The sequence below is a fragment of the Dama dama genome, chromosome 25 (assembly GCF_033118175.1).
Source record: "Dama dama isolate Ldn47 chromosome 25, ASM3311817v1, whole genome shotgun sequence".
NCBI lineage: Eukaryota > Metazoa > Chordata > Mammalia > Artiodactyla > Cervidae > Dama > Dama dama.
The window spans coordinates 45,595,152-45,613,142 of NC_083705.1; the positions used below are offsets into that span (position 1 = coordinate 45,595,152).

Below are 17,991 nucleotides of genomic sequence, written 5' to 3' on the forward strand. Positions count from 1 at the left end.
ATATTTTCTTCTTCTTTGGATGCCTTTTCAAATTATGCTCTAAGTCCCTAGGGCAAGTGGTTTTCCTTTTACATCTACTTTAAAAATATATATATTATATATAACTATCTCCTTCCTCCTCTACCTCCCTTTCTTTCTTCTCCCTTCCTTCCTCTTCCTACCATACTCTGAAAATAGTGAATCAGTTGATATCTTTTAGTCCAGTTTCTAGTGTTAATCTAAGACATACACATGTCAAGTTATAACTGATATTTGTAATTTATTTATTTTTTTTACATGTTGGCCACTCCTTGCAGCAGGACTGGACCAGGGATTTGAACCAGCGCCCCCTGTGGTGAAAGTGCAGAGTCTTAGCCACTGGACCACTAGGGAAGTCCCTGTAATTTATTTTTAAACTTTTAGTTGAAATGCAAACTCTTGATTTTAAGTTTGGATCCAAGAATGTATTATGGCTATCATCATAAATATGAAGTCTCTTCTGAAAGGGACTATGAGTGGTTGATAATTTTCCACCTACTCAAATGTCCCCCAAAGCTTTAAATTTTGATCTGCTTCCAGTCACCCTCATTTAGGATTAAAGCAAATTATATTTCATATTTGAATTTTTATAGCTCTGTCTTATTTTATATATAAACAATAGTCTGGATAAAATGAAAAGCAAAAGCAACTTTGAAGAAGGAAATATGCAATAAAAAGACATCGTAAGCCCACACAATGGCAAAGAGGCTGGAATCTGCTTGATAAGGACTGAAGGAATTTCATGTGCTGGCTGTATAAAATTGAGATTTTTTTTTTTTCCTGTAGCTGCTGATAGCCATATTTTTGGGCCTTCTGCCCCCTACTCAAATGCTGCCAACCTGAGTTACTATGCCCTTGTATCCTGGAGGTGTAGACCCACTCAAGCTAATTATCTGAGGTGACACTTCCCAGGGTAGGGGACTACCCAGGGATACAGTGGTTACACCTATTTCACCCACTGGGCTTAGCAAGGAAGTCTTTAGGCTTAAAGTAAAGCAATACTCTCTTGACTAATGAGATCTAATGTGGTTTTCTGGAAATAACTGAACTTAAAAAAATATATAAGTGAAGTATACCCATTATGAAAGTGACATTGTGTTAGTAATGGACAAAGGTCAGCTGACTATTCTCTAGGGAAAAGCAAATGATTTTCCAGTAAGTAGGAGATTTGGAAGACAAACCTCTTTATGTGATGCAACTTAGTTCAGTGAGAAGGGACAAGACCTTTGAACCTGAAGTGTCCTGAGGGATATGTGACCATAGGCAAGTTCTCAACTGCTCCACCACCCAGTATCCTGACCCGTAAAATGCAGATGATGACCCTCCATGTTCTGTCGAAATTACGTGTGCGTCAATTGATGGCACTCACTGTTGAATATCTATACGTAGAAACACCCAAAACTTTTTTTAAAAAGCCTGTGTAGGTGCTACAGAGTCATAATAATAAAATGTGAAGGAAGTCAAGAATTTGTGTGCATAAAATAATGTGTACACTTACATGTGAACAGATTAATTAATCAATTGATTAGGCGAGTGTGTGTTAACAAAGGTTCTGCTCTTGGTCTACAAAATATTGAAAGAAAAGGCATACATAAATGGGAAATTCTCTACTCCCTGGTCTCCCTCCCTAGACTAGTTGGGGAGATAGAAACATAGCTCATAATCCCAGTAAATTCCCAATGAAACTTAAACTTGAAGGATGCACAAAGCCTGTCTCTCAACCGCCAGATGGAGTAATGCTCAAGTTTGCCAAATTAGCCAGGGGCAGGGAGAGCAGGAGAGAATTACCAGGGGTGAGGGTCGCCGTACTGCCAAAGTGTTAGACACTGTTTTGCTCTGTTTAATTCAGATCTATGTTGTATGAAGCAAATACTAGATAAACTAGAATGAAGCAAGGGCTCGTTTCAGCACCACACGACCCCAGAAGGCTGTTTTACTTGTGGACAGGTGATTGCCTTCCTGGTTAACCTCAATCTTTTTTTTTTTTTTTGTCCTCTTTTCACAATAATCACTTTTCTTACCTTTGGGTGCTATATCTAAGAACTGATCCCGGAGGCTGTCAAGCTGCTCGATGGTCAGAGTGCTGTTTTCCTCCTTTTCCACAGGTGGAGGGCGTACCGGAGGAGGTGGATCTGGAAAGACTTTGATATCGCCATTAATGAAGAAGTCTTCTTGGTCTAAATAAAGTTCATTCTGAATTTTGGTTGATGTTTCAATGTGATAGCGAGCTACCCCAGTTAGTTTTTCCACACTGAAAGTGGAAACATGAATAGGGTTATCCCCATTGAAAATACTATCAGATTAATAGTGTTTTCTTCTTAGACATACACAGAGTTAACACATTAGAAAATATAGCTAAGTTAGAAAATTCAATCTGCATGTTTAAAAATTCTAATTTATCCTCAAGTCCATTTGTACAAAGGCAGTAAAAATAAATAAACATAGATTAGAAATAAAATACATGCTCATTACAGGGCTAATAGTTTCACATTTTATAAAAAACTGAACAAAAAGAGACTCCACTAAAATGATTTTATTGGTATTAGGCAAGATTATGTCAAGAGATATATTTCATTCTAAATATGGGCCAGAATAAGGTTATATGACAGAAAAACCTATAAAATATGACTATTAGTATAATGCATTTATTTGGAATCAGGACAAGTTGTATGTAAAATGAATTAAAGTTGATAATGGATTTCAAGAAAAATGGCTTTTCTCCAACTTTATATCAAGAAGTTTGATATTATCTAAGACCCATTTGACAGAATGGACTCTGACGAGATAGCCCATTGAAATTGCTTTCCTATGTTTATGGAGAATAACGTTGTTGGTATTGTTTAGTTGTGTCTGACTCTTTTGTGACACCATGAACTGTTGCCCACTAGGCTCCTCTGTCCATGGGATTCTCCAGGCAAGAATACTGACATGGGTTGCCATTACCTTCTCCAGGGAATCTTTCTGACCTAGGGATTGAACCCACATCTCCTGCATTGCAGGCGGATACTTTAACACTGAGTCACCTGGGAAGCCTGGTGAATAGTAGTTCCCAGCTAAATCACATGGTATAAGCAGGTTTGGAGTGACTGTGGTGTGCTGGAAAAAGCCCTGTAAGCTGAGCTCTCATTGTACACCGTCTCCAGCCCTGGGTCCTTGAGTTAGTGACTTAAGCTCTCCAATTTCCTCATCTTTGCAAGGGAGCCCAAAACACATAACTCCATACCTTACGGTTATTAATGTGAAATCACATAGAGCATGGATTTAGGATTTCCTAGGGATTATAGTTATAAGTTTAACTAAAGGCTACTTTAAAGGCCAGAGAAGTTTTATACAACAACTAAAATATCACTGTAATACAGAAAGAATCTTATATCTTACAATAAAGATTGAACATGGCAGAAAAGTGCATATTTAATCTGCTTTTATATAACTCAGGAACACCAAAATATTTGTATATTAGAAACAAACAAACAAACAAAAAAATCTTATTAGTCATTTTCTTTCAAGAGACAATCTTGAATTTAATTCCAGCATCCTATATTTGTGAGTGCCCATACAGTGGAAGCAGCGTCAGACTTTACTTTTTTGGGCTCCAAAATCACTGCAGATGGTGACTGCAGCCAGGAAATTAAAAGACACTTACTCCTTGGAAGGAAAGTTATGACCAACCTAGATAGCATATTAAAAAACAGAGACATTACTTTGCCAACAAAGGTCCGTCTAGTCAAGGCTATGGTATTTCCAGTAGTCATGTATGGATGTGAGAGTTGGACTGTAAAGAAAGTAGAGTGCCGAAGAATTGATGCTTTTGAACTGTGGTGTTGGAGAAGACTCTTGAGAGTCCCTTGGACTGCAAGGAGATCCAACCAGTCCATCCTAAAGGAGATCAGTCCTGGGTGTTCATTGGAAGGACTGATGTTGAAGCTGAAACTCCAATACTTTGGTCACGTCATGCGAAGAATTGACTCATTGCAAAAGACCCTGATGCTGGGAGGGATTGGGGGCAGGAGGAGAAGGAGACGACAGAGGATGAGATGGCTGGATGACATCACCGACTCGATGGACATGAGTTTGAGTAAACTCCAGGAGTTGGTGATGGACAGGAAGGCCTGGCGTGCTGCGATTCATGGGGTTGCAAAGAGTCGGACACGACTGAGCGACTGAACTGAACTGAACTGATATAGTTCACCATCTGCTTGATGGTGTTTGTAGGTTGGGGCAGAGAAGGGGCACTGGGTGAGGAGGGACACCAAATGCATGCAGAGACCCAGCCAGAACCAGGATATCAAAATAAGTGTGCCATCTAGTGGAAGGTTATGAAGAGTAACCTCAAAAGGAGGGTAGGGTAAGGAGAAATGCCAGAATGAAAAGTGGGATTCGAAGTTGAAAGAGATCCAGCAGTTCTACCTATTCATTTTTTCTTGTCACTGGAGGATTTTTGCAAGAACCAAAACCAAGAGCATAGCTGAAGAGTACCAGGTTTTCATTTCTTGTGGCCATATTCAGGTATCAGAGAGAGACATACACACACAATCCATCTGAGAAATATGTATCCGTCTGATAAAAATAAGCATTTACACTTAGTGACCACAAGGATGGGCGCTGTGAACCCTAAGAATGAAGAAGGTACACTTTCATTTGTAAGTGGCAGGCAGAGATCAGGACTGTACATCACTGTTCTATGAGTAACTGTCTAATTATTTTAAGCATTATGGCAATGAGGTGACCAGGCTGAGGGGTATGTGTGTGCGTGCGTGTGTGTACATGTGTGTGTGTGTGTGAGAGAGAGAGCAACAACTTAGATACAAACAATGAAGCTGAGGATTTTACAACAGAACTTTCACAATGAGGCAAGAACTGGAGAAAACTAACCATAACAACCATCTTCTAGCTGGCCCATGTTGCTTCTAAGAACACTTGCTGTTTGTATTCTAGGTATGCCATGACTTCCAACTTATCAGTAAATGTTTATTGCAAACTGTGGTGTGGCCCAGAATCTAGCAGAAACCTCTAGAAGAACTTGGTTGGAGTGTTTTCTTTTACAGATAAGGCTTGTGGGGTCGGAAGTGATTAGGCATGCTGTAATTTGTGGACAAGGAGAGAGTCCCCATCTCTTGGTCTCCTGACTGTTGAGGGCATTTTTGCTCTGCTGAGCTGCTTTCTTACACCTTCCGGGGAGAATTAAGAGGATGAGATGTTCTCTAAGGACCTGTACCTCCCCATAAAGAACAATGATCAGCCACAGGTATGTTTCTGCTCTAGACTACAGTTCTGTTCCTCACTAGAAATGAGGATCTAGAAAGCTTTTAGAATCTAACAGAAAAGTTAACTGGCTGTCACAAGGGAATCAGCCTAATGGGGAAAGCATTCCTATAAATGCCTTCTCCATCTCCTGCTCACTGGCCCTGAATAATAAGCAGCCTGGCATTAGAAAGATATGAAACATTATATCACATCTAAAGAATAATTTTAAATTGCTTATATGCTTACCTCGTACACTAAGGTCCTCATGGAGCAGTGGGAAAACCAAACTATCATAAATAATGTGCAGTAGTGCCCTTGGATACATGACTTAACTGTGGTTAAAAAGAAGCAACACCAGTGTATAGGTGATTTCCTAAAAGGTCAAAATTCTATTTATAAATGTAATTCACATTTGTAAACATTTAACATTTTTTTGATCAATTGTGGTCTTCAGGGATTAGCAAAGTAAATATTCAAAATACTTAAAATGTCATGCAGTTCTTTACCTGGCCATTTCATTCAAGTACCTCTCACCGAGCCACTTTTCCATGAGTCTATATACATCGACCGCCTTTATTACTAACTCTTCCAGGAAAGCCAACGCCTTTACCTTTATCAGTTCAAGTCGGAACTGTGTAGCTATCTCTATTTAAAAAAGAGAAATAAAGATGTTTTTAATGTGTTATGTGGCATGAACCTTCTGATGAACCAAATTCAATTTTGAACCAATTATGCTTTAGCTTGTGGAATGTTTGGCACATCTTTGATATACCAACACGGATAATCAATAACCTATCCACCTTGGAAACAAAATAGTATGCAGTAGAGTTGTTTGACAGTTTACTTAAACCAAAATTATAGTTCAATTTTACATATAATTACACTTTGTCATATACCATTTGATAAATTGGAATGGGAAAACAGAAATAGATAATTTCTGAATTTCAAAAAGGGGGAGGCTAACTAAGTCTCTTGATCTCTCTTCTTAGAACTTTGGGAAGGTGACACCATGTTCTTCAGCACAGGTGAGAGGAAGGTGAAGCCCATGGTCCCAGGGCCCGTTGATACTCTGGGCACACAGTGAGGTCTGTGATTTCCCTCTAAAATATCTGTCCAATCTTTCTCCTTTGCTTTTTTCCATTGCCACGTTTTAACACTGATTTATGTCTCGCCTTCACTACAGCAATCACCTCCATCCTGCTTTCTCCAAGTTCCCTTCCCCACCTCAAACCCAAATCCACCCACCCCAGAGTGACCCGTCTCACCTGCACACGTGCTTCTGGGCACTTTCTGCCCAGAATTCTTTACTAGCTCCCAGTTGCCATACAGGAAATGGAACTTTCTGGGCAGGGCCTACGTGACCCTCCACCTCCCAGATCCCTTGTTTCCAGAATGTGCCTCAGACTCCACAGCTACTCCCTATCGGTGGGTCACCTAGCTGCCCTCCCCAGTCTGTGCCCCCATCGTCCCCTGCACATACTTCTAACATTCTTCTCGTTCAGCTGAAGCATGAATTCAATTGCACGGAAGACTTTCTTGACTTCCTGCTTGTGCCCTTTGTCCTGTCCACCGGGCTCCAATATCACAAGATATTATAGTGATCATTTGCAGTTCTGTTCCTCTGTATTTTTTTTCTTTTGATGCTTTGTGTTTGTGTATATATGTTATATTTTTCTCACCTACTGTAGGACTGGCATATAGTAGAAACTCAGAAAACCTTTACTGTGTAAATGTGTGAATTCAGCCACACTAGGAACCATGTATGGAATGAACTGAAGGATGACGTATACTTAGCTACTGAAAGCAGCTGTGGGAACAGGCAATGGGACAAGCATGTGTCTTGACTTTCTGTGTTCAACATCCTTCAGATTTTACTCTTGGAAATAAGAAACCAGGTGGTAGGAGGATGAAGAGAGGGGAGAAAAGGAGAGAATCAAGGGATGGAAAGTATCTTTAGTAGCTAATCATCACTGAGTAGTTAATGGGTCCCAGCATATCCAACGCTGCATTTTTACAGATTTGACATTTAGTATATTGACCACGGCTTCTTTCCAATGAGGATACTTTGGTTCAATTTCTTGATCTTTTCAAATTTTGTTTTGAATTGTATTTTAAGACACCTGGAAGAGCCAGGAGATTACGTCATACAAAATTGTCACTCTCCATTGAGAATGAGGCCCTTGAATGTTATTGATCCATCACTAACTCTTCCATGGGGTCTGCTCCCAAGAGCTCCCTTTCAGGACTGGTTGACCTTTAGTCAGGGTTTACTTGCCTAATAAGATGCCTAAATTATTCTTATTATATTATAGAAGCATAGCCTTAAGCCTTCTTTCAGCCTATAAGAGCACACCAACTCTAAAATATTGCTTCTGTTTTTTTTTTTACTTTGAGATTTTAATTACTGCTGATGCTCTTCTAACCTCTTCCCAAACTCCCTTTTTGAGATCCCAGGAGACAATCATACAACAGTCAGATCTAGTCTTCATATGGTCGCATGAAAACAGCCAACTGAATGTTATGCCTTTCAGTCAGTTTGCTTGTGCCTCACAGACACAAAGCCACCCAAGGGCTGCTTGCCTGCTGGTCTATCTTCTACTCAAAATATCATCTTAGTTCTTCCCAATTGCTACCTTCAAATTGCAGGGCGGCAAGATGCTCTTCCTTTATTTTGAGCTTCAGTTCGTTTTTTACTTCCACTTCCTCAGTCTCTTCTGCCAGCACTACTACAGGAGCAGCTTCTGCCATAGGTGGGGATTTACCTGAAAGGGAAATGAATCACGCTGAGTTATCTACTAATGGGCAAGTACATACACAGGGACTTGGACAAAATGCATACAAAGTGGAGTGTGTAGAGCTATACATGTCTAGTGATTTGGGAGAGACCCCGGGCCAGACAGTGTGAGTGATGAAACATTAATAATCTTTCCTTGAGAATTCTCCATGTGGTATCTGGCTGGACACATATAAAAATGCCCCATTCATGTAGCATCATGGAAAAATGAGATATGTGGCCAGTGTGGACAAGGTCACAGACTCCAAAGAGGGTGCAATTTATAGTTTGGGGACAGAAATTAACAAACCCCAAGATTGTGCTGGCCACCTGGAGAAACAACAGTCTTCAAGGATATTTGCACTGGTCAGTGTTCCCCAGATCCTCATCAAGAAAGACGAGAGAACAGCCTCATGCAGATACAGTGGAAATGTAACCTATGGTCAAGAATCTGTAATTCACTTCATTTTAAAAAAATTAATTTATTTATTTTAATTGGAGGCTAATTACTTTACAATATTGTAGTGTTTTTTTTTTTTTTTTTTTTTTTTTGCCATACAATGACATGAATAAGCCATGGGTGTACATGTGTTCCCCATCCTGAACCCCCCTCCCACCTCCCTCCCCATCCCATCCCTCAGGGTCATCCCAGTGCACCAGCCCTGAGCACCCTGTCTCATGCATCAAACCTGGACTGGTGATCTGTTTCTCATATGATAATATACATGTTTCAGTGCTATTCTCTCAAATCATCCCACCCTTGCCGTCTCCCACAGAGTCCAAAAGACTGTACTTTACATCTGTGTCTCTTTTGCTATCTCACATATAGGGTCATCATTACCATCTTTCTAAATTCCATATATATGCATTAGCATACTGTATCAGTGTTTTTCTTTCTGACTTACTTCACTCTGTATAGTAGACTCCATTATCATCCACTTCATTAGAACTGATACAAATGCATTCTTTTTAATGGCTGAGTAATATGTGTATATGTACCACAGCTTTCTTTCTTTCTTTTTTTTTTTTTGTACCACAGCTTTCTTATCCATTCATCTGCCGATGGACATCTAGGTTGCTTCCATGTCCTAGCTATTGTAAACAGTGCTGAGATGAACACTGGGGTACACGTGTCTCTTTCAATTCTGGTTTCCTCCATGTGTATGCCCAGCAGTGGGATTGCTGGGTCGTATGGCAGTTCTATTTCCAGTTTTTTAAGGAATCTCCACACTGTTCTCCATAGTGACCATACTAGGTTGCATTCCCACAAAAGTGGGAACACTCTCCAACATTTATTGTTTGTAGACTTTTTGATAGCAGCCATTCTGACTCGCATGAGATGGTACCTCATTGTGGTTTTGATTTGCATTTCTCTGATAATGATTGATATTGAGCCTCTTATCATGTGTTTGTTAGCCATCTGTATGTCTTTGGAGAAATGTCTGTTTAGTTCTTTGGCCCATTTTTTGATTGGGTCATTTATTTTTCTGGAATTGAGCTGCAGGAGCTGCTTGTATATTTTTGAGATTAATTCTTTGTCAGTTGCTTAGTTTGCTATTATTTTCTCCCATTCTGAAGGCTGTCTTTTCACCTTGCTTATAGTTTTCTTTGTTGTGCAAAAGCTTTTAAGTTTAACTAGGTCCCATTTGTTTATTTTTGCTTTTACTTCTCTTACTTTGGTAGGTGGGTCATAGAGGATCCTGCTGTGATTTATGTCAGAGAGTGTTTTGCCTATGTTCTCCTCTAGGAGTTTTATAGTTTCTGGTCTTACATTTAGATCTTTAATCCATTTTGAGTTTATTTTTGTGTATGGTGTTAGAAAGTGTTCTGGTTTTATTCTTTTACAAGTGGTTGACCAGTTTTCCCAGCATCACTTTTTAAAGAGATTGTCTTTTCTCCATTGTATATTCTTGCCTCCTTTGTCAAAGATAAGGTGTCCATAGGTGTGTGGATTTATCTCTGGGCTTTCTATTTTGTTTCATTGATCTATATTTCTGTCTTTGTGCCAGTACCATACTGTCTTGATGACTGTAGCTTTGTAGTATAGCCTGAAGTCAGGCAGGTTGATTTCTTCAGTTCCATTCTTCTCAAGATTGCTTTGGCTATTCGAGGTTTTTTTGTATTTCCATATAAACTGTGAAATTATTTGCTCTAGTTCTCTGAAAAATACCATTGGTAGCTTGATAGGGATTGCATTGAATCTATAGCTTGCTTTGGGTCGTATACTCATTTTCACTGTATTGATTCTTCTGATCCATGAACATGGTCTATTTCTCCATCTATTTGTATCATCTTTGATTTATTTCAGCAGTGTTTTATAGTTTTCTATATATACATCTTTTGTTTCTTTAGGTAGATTTATTCCTAAGTATTTTATTCTTTTTGTTGCAATGGTGAATGGGATTGTTTCCTTAATTTCTCTTTCTGTTTTCTCATTGTTAGTGTATAGGAATGCAAGGGATTTCTGTGTGTTAATTTTATATCCTGCAACATTACTATATTCATTGATTAGCTCTAGAAATTTTGTGGTGGAGTCTTTAGGGTTTTCTATATAGAGGATCACGTCATCTGCAGACAGTGAGAGATTTACTTCTTCTTTTCCAATCTGGATTCCTTTTATTTCTTTTTCTTCTCTGATTGCTGTGGCTAAAACTTCCAAAACTATGTTGAATATAGTGGTGAGAGTGGGCACCCTTGTCTTGTTCCTGACTTTAGGGGAAATGCTTTCAATTTTTCACCATTGAGGATAATGCTTGCTGTGGGTTTATCATATATGGCTTTTATTATGCTGAGGTATGTTCCTTCTATTCCTGCTTTCTGCAGGGTTTTTATCATAAATGGATGTTGAATTTTGTCAAAGGCTTTTACTGCATCTATTGAGATAATCATATCGTTTTTATCTTTCAATTTGTTAATGTGGTGTATCACATTGATTGATTTGTGGATATTAAAGAATCCTTGCATCCCTGGGATAAAGGCCACTTGGTCATGATGTATGATCTTTTTAATATGTTGTTGGATTCTGTTTGCTAGAATTTTGTTAAGGATTTTTGCATCTATGTTCATCAGTGATATTGGCCTGCAGTTTTCTTTTTTTGTGGCATCTTTGTCTGGTTTTGGTATTAGTTAGGGTGATGGTGGCCTCATAGAATGAGTTTGGAAGTTTACCTTCCTCTGTAGTTTTCTGGAAGAGTTTGAGTAGGATAGGTGTTAACTTTTCTCTAAATTTTTGGTAGAATTCAGCTGTGAAGCCGTCTGGTACTGGGCTTTTGTTTGCTGGAAGATTTCTGATTAAAGTTTTGAGTTCTGTGTTGTGATGGATCTGTTATGATTTTCTATTTCTTCCTGGTTCAGTTTTGGAAAGTTATACTTTTCTAAGAATTTGCCCATTTCTTCCAGGTTGTCCATTTTATTCGCATATAGTTGCTGATAGTAGTCTCTTATGATCCTTTGTGTTTCTGTGTTGTCTGTTGTGATTTCTCCATTTTCATTTCTAATTTTGTTGATTTGATTCTTCTCCCTTTTTTTTCTTGATGTGTCTGGCTAATGGTTTATTTATTTTATTTATCTTTTCAAAGAATCAGCTTTTAGCTTTGTTGATTTTTGCTATGGTCTCCTTTGTTTCTTTTTCATTTATTTCTGCCCTAATTTTTATGATTTCTTTCCTTCTACTAACCCTGGGGTTCTTCATTTCTTCTTTTTCTAGTTGTTTTAGGTGTAGGGTTAGGTTATTTACTTGATTTTTCTCTTGTTTCTTGAGGTAAGCTTGTATCGCTATGAACCTTCCCCTTAGAACTGCTTTTACTGAATCCCATAGGTATTGGGTTGTTGTGTTTTCATTTTCATTCATTTCTATGCATATTTTGATTTCTTCTGTGATTTGTTGATTATTCAGAAGCATGTTGTTTAGCCTCTATATGTTTGTATATTTAGTAGTTTTTTTCTGTAGTTGACATCTAATCTTACCACAGTGTGATCAGAAAAGATACTTGGAATGATTTCAATTTTTTTTGAACTTACCAAGGCCTGATTTATGGCTCAGGATGTGATCTATCCTGGAGAAGGTTCCGTGTGCACTTGAGAGAAAGGTGAAATTCATTGTTTTGCAGTGAAATGTCCTATAGATACCAATTAGGTCTAACTGGTCCACTGTATCATTTAAAGTTCGTGTTTCCTTGCTAATTTTCTGTTTAGCTGATCTATCCATAGGTGTGAGTGGAGTATTAAAGTCTCCCAGTATTATTGTGTTACTGTTAATTTCCCCTTTCATACTTGTTAGCATTTGCCTTACACATTTTGGTGCTCCTATGTTGGGTGCATATATATTTATAATTGTTATATCTTCTTCTGGGATTGATCCTTTGATCATTATGTAGTGTCCTTCTTTGTCTCTTTTCACAGCCTTTATTTCAAAATCTATTTTATCTGATATGAGTATTGCTACTCCTGCTTTCTTTTGGTCTCCATTTGTGTGAAATATCTTTTTCCAGCCCTTCACTTTCAGTCTGTATGTGTCCCTTGTTACAGGTGGGTCTCTTGTAGACAGCATATATAGGGGTCTTGTTTTTGTATCCATTCAGCCAGTCTTTGTCTTTTGGTTGGGGCATTCAATCCATTTACACCTAAGGTAATTATTGATAAGTATGATCCCATTGCCATTTACTTTGTTGTTTTGGGTTTGAGTTTATACACCTTTTCTGTATTTCCTGTCTAGAGAAGATCCTTTAGCATTTGTTGAAGAGCTGGTTTGGTGGTGCTGAATTCTCTCAGCTTTTGCTTGTTTGTAAAACTTTTGATTTCTCCTTCATATTTGAATGAGATCCTTGCTGGGTACAGTAATCTGGGTTGTAGATTTTTCTCTTCATCACTTTAAGTATGTCCTGCCATTCCCTTGTGGCCTGAAGAGTTTCTATTGAAAGATCAGCTGTTATCCTTATGGGAATGCCCTTGTGTGTTATTAGTTGTTTTTCCCTTGCTGCTTTTAATATTTGTTCTTTGTGTTTGATCTTCATTAATTTGATTGATATGTGTCTTGGGTTGTCTTGCCTTGGGTTTGTCCGTTTGGGACTCTCTGGATTTCTTGGACTTGGGTGGCTATTTCCTTCCCCATTTTAGGGAAGTTTTCAACTATTATCTCCTCAAGTGTTTTCTCATGGCCTTTCTTTTTGCCTTCTTCTTCTGGGACTCCTATGATTCGAACATTGGGGTGTTTGACATTGTCCTAGAGGTCTCTGAGGTTGTCCTCATTTCTTTTAATTCTTGTTTCTTTTTCCCTCTCTGCTTCATTTATTTCCACCATTCTATCTTTCATCTCACTTATCCTATCTTCTGCCTCAGTTATTCTACTGTTGTTTCCCTCCAGAGTGTTTTTGGTCTGAGTTATTGTGTTATTCATTATTGATTGACTCTTTTATTTCTTCTAGGTCCTTCTTAAACATTGCTTGCATCTTCTCAATCCTTGTCTGTAGACTATTTATCTGTAACTCCATTTTGTTTTCAAGATTTTGGATCATTTTTACTATCATTATTTTGAATTCTTTTTCAGGTAGACTCCCTGTCTCTTCCTCTTTTGTTTGGTTTGGTGGGCATTTATCATGTTCCTTTACCTGCTGAATATTTCTCTGCTTTTTCATGTTGTTTAGATTGCTGTGTTTGAGGTGGCCTTTCTGTATGCTGGAAGTTTGTGGTTCCTCTTTATTGTGGAGGTTCCTCCCTGTGGGTGGGGTTGGACGAGTGGCTTGTAAAGGTTTTCTGGTTAGGGAAGCTTGCATCAGTGTTCTGGTAGGTGGAGCTGGATCCCTTCTCTCTGGAGTGCAATGAAGTGTCCAGTAGTGAGTTTTGAGGTGTCTATGGGTTTGGTGTGACTTTTTGCTGCCTGTATTTTAATGTTCAGGGTTATGTTCCTGCATTGTTGGAGAATTAGCTTGGTATGTCTTGCTCTGAAACTTGTTGGCTCTTGAGTGGAGGTTGGTTTCAGTGTAGGATGGAGGCTTTTGGATGAGCTCTTGTTGATTAATGTTCCCTGGAGTCAGGAGTTTTCTGGTGTTCCCAAGTTTTGGATTTAAGCCTCCTGCCTCTGCTTTTCAGTGTTATTCTTTTTTTTTTTTTTCATTTATTTTTATTAGTTGGAGGCTAATTACTTTACAATATTATAGTGGTTTTTGTCATACATTGACATGAATCAGCCATGGATTTACATGTGTTCCCCATCCCGATCCCCCCTCCCACCTCCCTCCCCACGCCATCCCTCTGGGTCTTTCCAGTGCACCAGCCCTGAGCACTTGTCTCATGCATCCAACCTGGGCTGGTGGTCTGTTTCACCCTTGATAGTATACTTGTTTCAATGCTATTCTCTCAGAACATCCCACCCTCGCCTTCTCCCATAGAGTCCCAAAGTCTGTTCTGTACATCTGTGTCTCTTTTTCTGTTTTGCATATTGGGTTATCGTACCATCTTTTTAAATTCCACATATATGCATTAGTATACTGTATTGGTCTTTATCTTTCTGGCTTACTTCACTCTGTATAATGGGCTCCAGTTTCATCCATCTCATTAGAAGTGATTCAAATGAATTCTTTTTAATGGCTGAGTAATATTTCATTGTGTATATGTACCACAGCTTCCTTATCCATTCGTCTGCTGATGGGCATCTAGGTTGCCTAACATCTATCTTACTCAAACTCTTCCAGAAAACTGCAGAAGAAGGCAAACTTCCAAACTCATTCTATGAGGCCACCATCACCCTAATACCAAAACCAGACAAGGATGCCACAAAAAAAGAAAATTACAGGCCAATATCACTGATGAACATAGATGCAAAAATCCTTAACAAAATTCTAGCAAACAGAATCCAACAACATATTAAAAAGATCATACATCATGACCAAGTGGCCTTTATCCCAGGGATGCAAGGATTCTTTAATATCCACAAATCAATCAATGTAATACACCACATTAACAAATTGAAAGATAAAAACCATATGATTATCTCAATAGATGCACAAAAACCCTTTGACAAAATTCAACATCCATTTATGATAAAAACTCCCCAGAAAGTAGGCATAGAAGGAACATACCTCAACATAATAAAAGCTATATATATGACAAGCCCACAGAAAACATTATCCCCAATGGTGAAAAATTGAAAGCATTTCCCTTAAAGTCAGGAACAAGACAAGGGTGTCCACTCTCACCACTACTATTCAACATAGTTTTGGAAGTTTTAGCCACAGCAATCAGAATAGAAAAAGAAATAAAAGGAATCCAGATAGGAAAAGAAGAAGTAAAACTCTCACTGTTTGCAGACGACATGATCCTCTACATAGAAAACCCTAAAGACTCTACCAGAAAATTACTACAGCTAATCAATGAATATAGTAATGTTGCAGGATACAAAATTAACACACAGAAATCCCTTGCATTCCTATACACTAACAATGAGAAAACAGAAAGAGAAATTAAGGAAATAATCCCATTCACCATTGCAACAAAAAGAATAAAATACTTAGGAGTATATCTACCTAAAGAAACAAAAGACCTATACATAGAAAACTATAAAACACTGATGAAAGAAATCAAAGAGGACACAAACAGATGGAGAAATAGACCATGTTCATGGATCAGAAGAATCAATATAGTGAAAATGGCTATACTACCCAAAGCAATCTATAGATTCAATGCAATCCCTATCAAGCTACCAACAGTATTCTTCACAGAACTAGAGCAAATAATTTCACAATTTATATGGAAATACAAAAAAACCTCGAATAGCCAAAGTAATCTTGAGAAAGAAGAATGGAACTGGAGGAATCAACCTGCCTGACTTCAGACTCTACTACAAAATCACAGTCATCAAGACAGTATGGTACTGGCACAAAGACAGAAATATAGATCAATGTAACAGAATTGAAAGCCCAGAGATAAATCCACATACCTATGGACACCTTATCTTTGACAAAGGAGGCAAGGATATACAATGGAAAAAAGACAACCTCTTTAACAAGTGGTGCTGGGAAACTGGTCAACCACTTGTAAAAGAATGAAACTAGAACACCTTCTAACACCATACACAAAAATAAACTCAAAATGGATTAAAGATCTAAATGTAAGACCAGAAACTATAAAACTCCTAGAGGAGAACATAGGCAAAACACTCTCCGACATAAATCACAGCAGAATCCTCTATGACCCACCTCCCAGAATATTGGAAATAAAAGCAAAAATACACAAATAGGACCTAATTAAACTTAGAAATTTGCACAACAAAGGAAACTATAAGCAAGGTGAAAAGACAGCCCTCAGAATGGGAGAAAATAATAGCAAATGAAGCAACAGACAAGGGATTAATCTCAAAAATATATAAGCAGCTCCTGCAGCTCAATTCCAGAAAAATAAATGACCCAATCAAAAAATGGGTCAAAGAACTAAACAGACATTTCTCCAAAGAAGACATACAGATGGCTAACAAACACATGAAAAGATGCTCAACATCACTCATTATCAGAGAAACGCAAATCAAAACCACAATGAGGTACCATTACATGCCAGTCAGGATGGCTGCTATCCAAAAGTCTACCAGCAATAACTGCTGGAGAGGGTGTGGAGAAAAGGGAACCCTCTTACACTGTTGGTGGGAATGCAAACTAGTACAGCCACTATGGAGAACAGTGTGGAGATTCCTTAAAAAACTGGAAATAGAACTGCCATATGACCCAGCAATCCCACTCCTGGGCATACACACTGAGGAAATTAGATCTGAAAGAGACACGTGCACCCCAATGTTCATTGCAGCACTGTTTATAATTGCCAGGACATGGAAGCAACCTAGAAGCCCATCAGTGTTATTCTTACAGTAGCCTCAAGACGTCTCCATCTATATTACACCAATGATAAAACATTTCGAAGACAATGGGCTGCCTTTCAGGGTGTCTGGTGTCCTCTGCCAGTGTTCAGAAGTTGTTTTGTGGAATTTGCTCAGCATTCAAATGATCTTTCGATGAATTTCAGGGGGAGAAACTGGTTTCCCCATCCTATTCCTCCACCATCTTAGGACTGCCCCTCCTACTTCATTATTTTTTAACTAGTACTTAACTACAAGTACTTCAGAGATAGTCTATGAGAATTAGAAAATAAGGATTTGTCAGTGTTTGGCTGAGAATGTACCCATATGAAATGGCAGTGTGATTCTAGCTGCAAGCCTAGCTTATATAATTCTACTTAGTTCAATAAATTTTTCTTGAAGGTCTGATGTCAAGGGGTTCAATTTTGGGAAGAAGACAAATATCAACAAAGAAATCGTAATTAGATGTGTTGCACTTATTTGCAGTAGTGGAATGTAAGTATAAGTTACAGATGAAAGAGCCCTTAATATCTCTGGGTTTCTGTATTAGCATCTGTAAAATTAGGAAACTGGAAGCAACTAACTATTCCATTAAAGTGAATTGAATCATTTCCTTCAAATGCTGATTATTTCCTTTATGTTCACCATTTGAGAAAAATGACGGTCACAAGTTCTTAATTGTAGTGCCACTCTTCCCTCTGCTCCAGGGGCCATCACCTCACGCCTCTCCCATCCTCAGGGCTTTGTTGTAACTCCCACCCTAGATACCTGGATGGACTCCACCCAGAAAGCACTTCCTACTTCCTCAGATAGAGTGAGGTGACTGTGCTCTCCAGGGACCTGTTCAGTTCAGTTCAGTTGCTCAGTCATGTCCGACTCTTTGCAACCCCATGGCGACCCCAGGAACCTGTACTTCTTCGTAAAGAATAATGGTTGGTCACATGTCTGTCTCTGCCTTAGACTACAGTTCTTTCAGGGGAGGGACCAGGGTTCTGACTTTTTATGTAAGTTTACCATTGTGTTCCTCGGACCCATCTTAATTGTGTTCTGCATGGTAGGGACCTAACAAACACATCAGGAGCAACTGATCAGTGGAGGGACTTCTGCTCATATGCTT

General features: G+C 38.7%; 1 protein-coding gene and 1 long non-coding RNA gene across 2 annotated transcripts in view; one reads left to right on the forward strand and one right to left on the reverse strand.

Moving 5' to 3' along the window:
* Window positions 1-2,247, forward strand: part of LOC133046426 (uncharacterized) — an 84,261-nt gene extending 82,014 nt beyond the window's left edge. Inside the window, exon 3 of the long non-coding RNA XR_009690508.1 lies at window positions 2,124-2,247. This is a non-coding gene — a long non-coding RNA (uncharacterized LOC133046426). The remainder of the gene's footprint in view (window positions 1-2,123) is intronic.
* LOC133046424 (sperm flagellar protein 2-like) overlaps window positions 1-17,991 on the reverse strand; it is a 189,072-nt gene that overhangs the window by 41,605 nt on the left and 129,476 nt on the right. The window contains exons 27-29 of the mRNA XM_061129237.1: window positions 7,896-8,024; window positions 5,769-5,907; window positions 2,040-2,269 (exon numbers count right to left, since the gene is read on the reverse strand). Coding sequence (XP_060985220.1) covers window positions 2,040-2,269; window positions 5,769-5,907; window positions 7,896-8,024 — 498 coding nt within the window. The remainder of the gene's footprint in view (window positions 1-2,039; window positions 2,270-5,768; window positions 5,908-7,895; window positions 8,025-17,991) is intronic.